The sequence below is a fragment of the Triticum dicoccoides genome, chromosome 3B (genome assembly GCF_002162155.2).
Source record: "Triticum dicoccoides isolate Atlit2015 ecotype Zavitan chromosome 3B, WEW_v2.0, whole genome shotgun sequence".
NCBI lineage: Eukaryota > Viridiplantae > Streptophyta > Magnoliopsida > Poales > Poaceae > Triticum > Triticum dicoccoides.
Genome location: NC_041385.1, coordinates 853,810,985 through 853,822,181, shown reverse-complemented (window position 1 = coordinate 853,822,181; position 11,197 = coordinate 853,810,985). Strand labels below are relative to the sequence as shown.

The window sequence follows — 11,197 nt, the reverse complement described above, 5'->3', positions numbered from 1 at the left end:
GAGGGGGGCAACCGAGAGGAGCTCTATATTTTCATTAAGAAGAGAATTGTAAAAACTTTTCGAAAATCAATACATTGTAACAAGCGCACACGGCAGCCCAAAGGCTGCACACCAACCGAGCCGAGGACATTGCGGCCTAAGTGACAAGAGACGACACCTACTACCCACCACCGTATTCCGGAGCTGCCTGCTCCGATGTTGATGCCGACCCCGAGGCTGCCCACTAGCCTTGTCGATGGCTCCATCACCCTAGCGACCAAAGCAAACACCCTTGCGCACATGAGATCTTTGGAGCCACCTCTCCGACTTCCCCACTAGCCTCGAGGCCGCAAACCAACCAAGTGGATGATATTGCAGCCCAATGGACTAAAGACAACACCATGCACAGGAGACTTCCAGAATCACCTCTACGAGTTCCACACCGATCCCAAGGCAACACACTTGCCTAGCCCGACGATGAAGCTAACAAAACCGCATGAGCCACCACCAACTGACGAGAGGCCAGGCCACCAAGGCTTCACCTCCAATGGGGAATCGACGTGGACTGTTGTGGACACCCGCTTTGAGAAAAGATGAAGCTTGGGTTTTCACCCGGAGACCTCCCGACCAAGCTCATAAGGGGGGTGAAGGGGCTCCATGGCGCCACCACCAATGAGGAAACGACGTCCTAGGACACCACAGACGCCGACATCGCTCGGTTTTCATCGGGAGCTCACCAAACCCAACATCACCACAGCCAACCGACCAAACCACCACCGGCAGCAACCAAGCACGTGACTCAGCTCACCGCCGCCACCCACCACCAAGATGACTGCTCACGCCGCCATGACAGCCCGCTCCCACCTCCAAGTGCAGCACCGCCATACAGCCATCCTCCGTCCTTACTATTGAGAAATACCTTGGAGCCCTCATTGCCAACTGCCACCTGGCAATGCCAATAACGCACCGGCTAGGCCCCATGACGACGACCTCCCTCACACCAGATCCACGAACCGTTGCCGTCCGGCCACCTCGTCACGCCCCAGCGACGGCCAAAGAACACTTATAGCACCAACCCCTATGTAGACAAGCACATGCACCGTTGCGCACCACACCAGCAGAGCCATAGCCGCCGGAGGAAGCCAGATCCATGCCGGAGAACAGCCGTGCCCCAGGGCCATGTGCCCACGCCACACTCGCTGTCATCGATGGTCACTAAAGGGAGAGGGAGAAGGCCCGCTCGGGCGACTCGGGTGGCTCCCCAATCCTAGCCGCCGCCGGGGCCTAGCCCATCCTCCTCCCCTCCTCCTGCCGACGCCGGAGGACGCTGCCGGCTTGCGTCCGGAGGCCGACCGCGGTGGCGGGGGATCTTCCTCCCTCCCGCGTCTCAGGGGTGGCGGGACCCCAACATGCGTGGAGGTGCGGCCGATCTGCAAGCGACGGCGTTGGCTTCGACAGCGGCGGCGGTCGGCCCTGCCCCGGGCCACGGGCGGCTGCTGCGGCGGCTGGCCTGGATCGGGCGGCGGCGTGATGCGGCCTTCGGCGGCATGCCATCTGGCTTTAGATCGGCGGCGGCGTCAGGACTTGGTGGACTGCTTGGCGGCACCCATGGCAGATCTGTTTTGGCCGGTGTAGCCAGTGGTGGTGGTCATCCTGTTCGTCGGCGGTGGCCGGCCAGAAGCTTGGTGATCGGATCTCGAGATCCATCATCTAGTCCTGGCTGTGAGTTGGGGAGACATGGTTGCCGGTGAAAACCGAGCCGACGGCAGGCGATGGCGGCGTTCTATGCCGTTACCTTCATGAAGGCATCGTCGTGTAATTACTGTCGACCCACTCATGCTGCTCCGTGGGAAACCCTAGGATCTGGTGTTTTAGATCGGACGATGGCGGCACTACGGTGTCGTTTCTCTCTTGGAGCATCGTTTGTCGAGCAGCGCTGGAAGTCAGAGGCAGGAGGTGGAGCGGCTTCGTCTTGTACGGAGCTTTGGTGGAGATGTCAAGTCATGCCTGACCGACAGGTGCTACGCTTGGTCATGTCTAGTCGGCAGGTGCTACGCACGACAGATTCTCCAAGGACTTCAAGCTGTGTCGGCTGGTGATACTTGGCAGCATGGTGCTGAGGTGTATCAGTGGCGACCGCGACGTGTTCAGCGGTTTGCACGCAGGGAGGAGGTGCCGTTGGGCGCCGTGGTGGCGTTGACGATAGCTGGACCGAGAAAGGTTGATGCATCAGTACAATTTTGAAGATGGAGCGGTGACAGTTGGTGGCGGTGGCCTCTGAGAGCACGCCGGACCAGTGTGTGCCCCAGACCCGGCAAGTGGCTAGGTTGGGGTCTCAGGTCTTAGATGTTAGGCTGGATGCGATGTCTGTTTGGTATTAGGCCCAGGCTATCTGCGCTCCTTCATCAACTGGATAGGTGTAGCGACAGTTTGTTGTTTAGACGGCGGCTTTAGTCTTACTGTTGTATTGATTTTGTAAGATCTTGTGAGAATAATTAATAAAGTGGCCGTATGCATCGCCCAGATGCAGAGGCCGGGGGTCATCCTCCTTTTAAAAAAAAAACACTCGCTGTCATCCTGGCCAGACGACAGATCTGAGCACCAGCTCGCTGGATTCACAGCACCAGCGCAGCTCCTCCCGTCCCCGACCAGGAGCCGCTACGGCGGGCACCGGACAAGACCGCAACCACGTGGCAGCAACTACACCCACACCGCCGGGCGAGCCAAGCGCCTCGGCTGAGACCAGCAGGCCCCGCACCACAAAACCCGAGCGAGGAGAAACAGTCCTGCCGCGCGACCACAGCCGCGCGGCTTTGCCTGGCAAAGCGATCAGGCGGCGGCGAGGAGGAGGACGGGTGGGGTGGGGTGTACTGCCGGCGGCTAGGCCGTTGCGGAGAGGCAACACGCGAGGGCTAGGTGTAGACCTTGTGTCAAGGTGGGTTCCTACTTAGTTCTTAACCGTGAGTGAGCATAGGCCTGCCGGCATATCAGCACTCAGACAGAGGCCCTCTAAATCATTCAGCAAAGAAGAAAGCTATAGATCAGAACTCCGAATGGTCCCAATAATTAAAGTTGCAGTCTTGTAAACTCAAAGTGACAACTTGGTGATAACATGTATAATCCAGGTTTAGCTAGCGAGATGGTTGGCCAAGGGCCAACTACCATCAGCATACACTTATTACATCAAGCCTATAACCATGTCGAATCGAAGAGGCACATAATAAAGCTGCAGTGTGGATATGTTGAGCCAAACTTGGGGTAAAACTACAACATATACAACAGCGCAGGTGCATTGGCTGCGCTAGCACCAACCATCTGCATCTGGAATTTGGACACAGAGAGAAAACAACTTAATTGTGCAGCGAGCAGAGAGCAATGGATACTGATAAATAAACGATGGGAATATGCTTAAGCAAAGAATACCTTCAGGGTTGAGGGGAGGGTAGCCTCACAGCCACCCACTCATCGTCGCTAAAGGGGAGTATGGTCGCCCCATCTGGTAACACCATTTCAGGATGGCGTCGGTAGACCTTGATCCTGTCAATTGACTTTGAGAAACCGCATTTGGCACAAGCAACATGTGCCACAGTTGCTGCTGTCGCCGCCTCAGCTCTTGGTTCTGTACCCATAAGAGTGGAGGTGTGTAAATATCAAGATAAATACAACACAATCATCGATGTCGAGTACATGCAGATGTAAACTCCTCTTAGCATAACAAGGTTGAGAAAATAATAATTAGGGAGGCGACTGGTGCTATGCTTAGAGAAATCAGATTAATCTTGTTAATGAGTCTAGCATTTTCATACTGACTGATATATGATACATGATAGAGTATGCATAGGCTAGACGTAACATGTTGCCATTTTAGGGGATTTATGTTTTAGTGTCAGGATTGCTCGGGAGTTATAACAACTAGCTAGATTCAGAAATTTCCTTTGTTTCAAGGTGTTAATAATCTGATACCTAACACTGCACTACTGGTACACCAGTCAGCCAGCTCATCGAAGTATGACAATCATAATGAATAAGAACGAGCTAAATAATATCCATATCACATTTTCTTTGCAGATATTGAGTACAGAAAATAATACAAAAAACTACTCATGAAGTTTGCTCCCAATATTAACCTTGATTTCTGGAATTTAAATTACTTATTATTTTGGGAATTTTGAAAATCAAACTCAGCAACATGCATCTGTTTTTGCTTCTTAGAAGGCTCCCCTTGAAAACATTCTTCTGTAACGTGCACAGTTGATTTGGGAGAGCCTTTTTTCTCAGGTAGTACAAGTCGGGGATTTGTATGCACCATTTCATGAACCTACAAAATAGTATTTACAAATTAAGCAAATACCTTACATAAGTATTTCTGACTTCGCACAGCTATTAGGATATTATAAATTATAGCCTAAGCTCTTCCATAACTATAGAATGATAAGCATTGTCCAGTTTTCCACCTAAAACAAGGTTTTTTTCTTAAAATTTTCACTACAAATGTGTAACTGAACCTTATAATTAATTTGGATTCCAGGCAAAGAAATACATGAATTGAGTCAGCTACAACAGGTAAAGCAGTCTGTTAGATGAAAATTGCCAAATTTTGCACATTGTCAAAAAAAATCAGTAGTATAGTATATCCCTTCAAATCTTTCTGTGCATCATTTTTTTCACAGAATTAAATATAAAAGTCATTTCATTAATACACCAATTTAACTGTTTCCACAGATACTAAATGCAGGTCGGTAATGAACAAATTGACCCTTTATCGAATGTTAAACCAAAAATATCCTTTGTTCAAAATTTTAACCAAATCTAATGCTTTTGCCTTGTTAGAACCAACATCGGGTTGAACTTGGCTATCTCAACACCATGTATCTTGGCATTGAGCACTGCTACATGGCACTGAGAAAAAGTTAGTATTTCCACAAACAAACGACAGTTCGTGGTCAACGCCATGGTCTTTGGCGTTGAGCTTTGTAACCTCGACGCCACCTCAATTGACATTGAGCACTGAATACGTGGAGTTGAGAAAAAAGGTTAGCATTTCCATAGACAAAACAATATTTCATGGTCAACGCCATAGTATTCTGTGTAGAACTTTGTAACGTCAACACCACCTCAATTGGTGTCTAGCATTGAAGCAAAAACTAGTTAGTTTGCTATTAGCTAGCTTTGATGCATAATTTCTTGACAAGCTCACTGGCTAGCTAGCTTGCCCAATGCAAAGCTAAGAAATATTCTCGGTGCCAACGTGATTGGCATTGAGGTCCCAAAAGTCAGCGCAAGGGCGTTGACTTGTGAAACATTGTTTTTGGTCGGAAAAATGGTAGCGGGAAACATGGTGCTAATCTAGCCAATTTCAACAGCGGACTGATTGGCGTGGAGCAAAAGTGTTGGTTTTGGTTAAATTTTGAGACGAGGTTTTATTTTTTGGAAGGACATGGGTTGTTTTTGCGGCTGAACATATGATAGAGAGTCAAATTTGTCAATCCTCACTAGATGAAGTCGGTGAATCAATTCAGTTTTTATTTTCTCCAATATTGAAATCTGAGATGGGAGATGAACACGTCTACTAATAATACAGATAAGTTGTGAACGACGTTAGTGCTTATTATATATAATATATAGGTGAGGCCGTGCAAGTCTAAACCATCCCATAATAAGAATCAAAAAATAGGTGAAACCAACCAGTAGCATTTTCTCCCGTGGTTTTGCTTGGTCGGCTAATGCCATTAGGGCAGCTGCCGCAGCAGCCGATTCTGCCTTCTTTTTTGTGTTGTGGTCTTGCGGATTTTCAAAGGTGCGGCCATCTATGGTGACTGTTGACCTGAACATTGGCTGGTGAAGTGGACCACTCTGAATGGTGTGATACAATGGTAAATCTTTCTGTCTCTTCTGAGCATAATCTTGTAACTGCCACTTGTAAGGAACTTGCGTTTCTGCAGTACAGAAAATAGTGAGTACGACGGGTTAGTAGAAACAGGTGCGGAAGAACATGCCATTTTAGTGGCAAGATTGCCAATCAGAAGCTTCACAATAGCATGAGAGATGGAAAATAAAATCAACTCAATTTTAGTGACGAGGACCATTTGTCTCATGCTGCCCACCATTGAAGTGGTGGTCTGCAGGCGCTGAAGATTTTTCGGATCTCCATGACTCCATCTCCTGAGTGCGGAGTAGAGTTTGTAGTGTTAACATGTCGTCTTCCTGTCATCTTGGCGAGCACGACGAGGCCCTTGGGCGTCTGCTTCGGCCGCGCGGCATGGGAGGAGAGCAGTACATACGGTGGAGAGGACTGAGGAGTGAGGAGGAGCCCTAGAATCTAGAACAAAACCGGATCTTCTGTAGTAGCTAGGGCGCGCGCATACAATACATACACACTCACCGGGCAGTATCTGTAGCCGCGGAGGGGCTTCCCAGCCGGCGAGGACCTCGAAGGCTGCCCTGGCGGCGAGATCCCGCGCCTGGTTGCGCGTGCGGGGCCCGGGTGCCGCCGGCGAGCGAAACACGGCGCGGCCGACGGCCACGGTGGCATGGAAAGTCGGCGCGTGGTCTGGGCCCTCGCGCCGGTCGGCGTAGGCCGGCCCCGGCCACCGCAGCTTTTGGCACAGGTTATGCAGCTTGGAAGTGAACATCGCCGCTGGGCTCGAGGGAGATTCGGTCGGAAAGGGAACGGAAAGAGGTCGGAATGGGGCGGAGAGGCCTCGATCTGATCTGCGCAGGGTGTGGCCGGCCGGCGTGGTGTGCGTTAATTGCACGCGCCCGTTCTTTCCTTTTTTGTTTGGAAGCTTGCGGGCTGTTGAGCACAGCTGGGACGCGGTCAGTTAGGAGCTTGGCTGGCCAGTCTGGTGGAAGGTTGTATCGTTCTGCCCGAATTGCGCTAGAGAGCAAGGGCATTAGGTAGGTTTTCATTAGCCCCAAGAAAATAACGGCAAAAATGAAACTAGCTCTTAGCAGTTAACTAAATATTATATATTCTTTCTTGAAAGCTTTCACCCCGCTTTATGTATAAAGCAAGAATCGAAAAAAAAAAATACACGGCCAAAAGATACAAGATTATGAGGTAGCCCTCAGACAATACCGATCTCAGGATAACCAGACCACGTAAGAAGCACGCGACTACGCTACCAGACATAGCACAAGTGGAACTGACTACAACGCCACGCTACATCCTATGTAACACCTAAGCTCCAAGATAATGCCCCAAGGAGGGAAAACGGCGCTAATCATCGCCGTTGCCAAGTGCACAATGGACAAAGGCTTTCCTTCGGAACCCCTAAATGGACAGGAGAACAACGACGATGTATTCAAAAAGATAACGGTGCCTGAGAGCGTCGCCGGCGTCGGCGACAAAGCGTGAAGCTTTCACCCGGTAGCTCCCCCGAGTAACCATGTGGTCTCCAGGACAAGAGCGACGAAGTCATAACTCCAAATCTGAATCAGGGCGACGCCACTACCGGTGACAGAGAGCACACTGAGCCATCCGTCGCTCCACCTATCGCCGCCCACACGACCAAGAGGGAAGGCCATCACCGCCACCATGGTGCCCGCCGGAGAGCCAACCATGTGGACCACCATCCGAGTCCGCCACCCCGACATCCATGTTCGAGACACCACCACCCATCCACGTCACACTGCATCCACCACGGTAGGAGGAGCGAAAGGGGTCACCTTGGACTCCTGGCCTGGCATCAACCATGGAGTCTAGGTGAATCCTCCATGGCATGAGGCCCTTACGGTCCAGGTGGAACGGGGGAGGCACAACTGCGTGACTAGCGACGACTGTCACCAAGCACGCTCGCACGCCATGCATATGGTGTTCGACATCGATCTGCCTGACCGAGTAGCGGAGTCCCAAACACCACCAACGACCACCACACCCATGAGGAGAGGGAACTCATCGCCCACACGAACCACCTGAACCGAACCCACCGTCGCCTACCAGGAGCGGGAGCTCCGACCCACCTCAGGCCCCAATCTGACATGCCCGAACACGAGCCCCAGGTCCCGACCATAGCACCACACGAGCATATCATGTGCCGCTGGCCTAGACCCAGGAGAAAGGATGGGCCGAAATCACGGCCACCCCGTGCCGCCTATGGGGCACGACCACCAGAGAGCGTCGCTGCCCCCATAGACCCGCTCCGCCTGCGCCCTAGTCAAGCACGTCACCGTCACAACCCGCCGCCAAACACACCGCACCAAGGCACACCACCACGCCGCACCACCACTAGCAATCGAGACGACCAAAGAGGGCCCGCCTGCACTGCCATGGCTCGCGCCTCTAACGAACAACTAGCCAGAGGAGCTTCCCACACCAGATTAGGTCGGCGGATCCACCGACGTCTCCCAAGAACGCCCTGCCACCACAACCCACATCTAGTCCTCACGCACCAGGGGTGGAACCCCACGCCACCGACAAGCTGCCCAGGCACCGCCGCTGAGTCTCTCTAGGCGCGTCGCTGGCCATCTCCCCCGTCGACAACGGACAACAGTGCGCCAAAGAAGGAGTGTGGTTTTGTATAGCTTGAGCTACATGGTACCCCTTATCTTAGCCATCCATCTTTGCATCACGATCCGTGCAGGCACAGTTGTCATTTTTGTTTCTCTCAAATGAAACAACGTATAAACTTCAAACTTTGCAGGACAACAAAACATTCTAATTACTATGTGGGGAAAAACTTTCAGATTTTTTCATGTATTTAAAATGCTAAAAATTATTTTCTTTAATCAAAAAATCCTCATTTTATATATTTATGTTGGTCCAAAAAATCTGAAATTGTTTTCACACATTGAAGTTGTAAAATGTGTTTGATCTGCAAAGTTTGAAGTCCATATGTTCTTTGATTTGAGAGAAACAAAAAAGAGAAATCTTCTTATTGCAAGTTAGTTGGAGAGTACGGATCTCGAAGCAATGTTGAAGGGTGAAGATAAGAGGTTCCATGTAGCTCGACCTACAGAGGAACTTTACCGCCAAAAAAAGCAGCCTCGCCGCCGCGGAACGCTGCCACAACTGCGTAGCCACTGCCACCAGTCGACCAGCCACATCACCAGCATGCCTGCGCGGGTCACCCCCAAGCAGCCCTACACGAGCTACATGCCCCCGCACGAACTCTGTAGCCCGCGCTGCAAGCACCCGACCAGGAGGGAAGAGGTGCCCCGTCGTGCTGATGCCGACTAAGCTTTGCTCAGCGGCAATGAGGGAGAGGGAAGGAGGAGGAAGAGAGGTGGGAGCCGGCGGTGGCTAGGGTTCCACCCTGCCGCCCGCAGGAGCAGCCCGAGCGAAAAAGGCGGTCGGGCAGAACGAAAGGTCTTTGACAAGCCAATTCACCCTAGTCTCATGAGTTACTATGGGAAAAATCTTTTCTACTAATTAAATAGTTAATGTCACATCCCTAGCTTCTGGTATTGCTCTAGGCTAGCTTCATGTGTGCATCATGTCTATATTTCTGAAATTTGAACTGAGGGAATTTGGAAGCCTCAAAACCCTAAATAAAAGTAGGGCAAAAACCCTAAAAATCTCATTCATTGCTCAAAAATGCTCTTCTTAAATGTTTGATAATTTTTGGAAAGGGTTCTGGTCCCAACCAAAATATTGAACATTTTTAAGGAATTATTCTTGGGACTTTGGATTTAATTCATTAGCTATTTGAATTTGAATTATATTCATATAATTAGAATATAATTTCAAATACCCCCTGAAATATTTTATAAGCTTTTGGAAAAGTCCATCTAGCAATATAAAATATTCAGAGGAGCTTTGGCATTGTTTGAATTATTATTTTAATTCAAAACAATGGCAAAAGAATTAAATAAAAGAAAACAGAACAAAAATAAAAGAGAGAAGGCCACCTGGGCCACTTACCTGGCGCCACCTACCTGGCCCAGCTCCCTCTGGCCGGCCCAGCCCACCTCCTCCCCCCCTTGTCCTCTTCTTCCTCTGCCAGTAGGCAGAGACGAGGCGTGGCGCGCGCCCGAAGAGCTCCGGCCACCTCCTGCTTACCTGCTCGCCGCTGGAGGCACCCGAGGGAGCCACGCACTCCCCCCCCTCTCGTTCCCCACGACCTCTCTCACTCTCCCGTAGCTCTCCCTCGCTCCTCCCTCTCCTCTGCTCTCTCTCCCTCACGCGCCCGAGCGGAGCCCATCGCCGCCGACGCCGTTTACCGGAACCCCAGCCACCCCCTCGCTCCCACTATGCATCCCTGAGCTCCGCCCTGACCCCGTGGAGCTACACACGCGACGCACGCGACCAGAGGAGGCCGCAGCCAACCGGAGCATCGTCGTCCTCATCTCCGGTGCCCGGAGATCGCCGTCATCAATTCGCCGTTGCAGAGGCTTCCCCGAGCCCACCGAGCTTCTCTTCGAACTCCCCGTGAGCCCCTGTCCATTTCCCCTCTCTCCCCGTGCCCGTCCGCGCCTTCTAACCACCCCGACTGTCGGAGCCGACCGTTCCTCGCCGCCGGCGATGTCGCAGACGGTGCTAGAGCCACCGTAGCTAACTTCCGAGCACGGCAACGTGCTCAGTACCCTTCCAGGAGCCGAGCGCGCCCACCCGTGCGACCTGTCGTGCCCCTAGCGCCAACCCGCACCAACCCCGAGCTCCGGCCGCCGCCGCGAGCTCGATTCCGGCGAGCCCGTTCCACCTCAGCCCCTGCCGTTTGCACAGATGGATGCGGGCGACTCCCAGCTACGCGTAGAGCCCCTCAGTCGCCGTTTTGGTCGCCAAAGGAGCGTTTCCGACGCCCTCCGCCGTTGCTGGCGTCGTCGGCGACAAGCCGCGGGTCAACTCCGGCGGGTTTGACCCGGGGTTTGACCCCCTGACGTGTGGGCCCAGGCGCCTGCTTAGTTAGTGCTAGGTTAGTTCGTGTTAATTAACCTAGTTAATTAGGTGAGCCACTGACATGCGGGCCCCGCCCGGCTAACTAAGTTAGTTAGGGCTAACTAACTTGGTTAGTTGACTGGGTCACTGACCAGTGGACCCCACTGGTCAGGTTTGACCTGGTCGACGCCTTTGACTTGCTGACGTCATGCCGACGTCATGATGACGCAATAATTCCTTTCTGGAATTTAAATAAATCTTAAATGATTTAATAAATTCAGAAAATAGCTAAAACTTCTAAAAATCATAGAAATTCAACCGTAACTCCAAATTAAATAAATTATATATGAAAAATTATCAGAAAAATTCAAGGAATCCATCTGTACCATTTTCATGCATGTT

The 11,197-nt window shown here is 51.5% G+C and overlaps 1 protein-coding gene across 1 annotated transcript; it reads right to left on the bottom strand.

Annotated features, from left to right (window-relative positions):
* Positions 1–4,433: 4,433 nt before the first annotated feature.
* On the bottom strand, positions 4,434–7,554 carry LOC119280320 (double-stranded RNA-binding protein 1-like). The gene is made up of 4 exons (XM_037561210.1): positions 7,367–7,554; positions 6,362–6,621; positions 5,664–5,915; positions 4,434–4,531 (listed from the first exon to the last, which is right to left on the bottom strand). The coding sequence occupies exons 1-4, from the start codon at positions 7,552–7,554 to the stop codon at positions 4,434–4,436; spliced, it is 798 nt and encodes a 265-aa protein (XP_037417107.1).
* Between the last annotated feature and the right edge of the window lie 3,643 nt (positions 7,555–11,197).

Coding starts and splice junctions, on each gene's coding strand:
- LOC119280320 (XM_037561210.1), bottom strand. CDS start 7,554: ATGGTGGTCCACATGGTTGGCTCTCCGGCGGGCACCATGGTGGCGGTG. Junction 6,622..7,366: donor CTTGTCCTGGAGACCACATG/GTTACTCGGGGG, acceptor ATCTCCCTCGAG/CCCAGCGGCGATGTTCACTT. Junction 4,532..5,663: donor ACGGGAGAAAATGCTACTGG/TTGGTTTCACCT, acceptor CCTGTTGTAGCT/GACTCAATTCATGTATTTCT.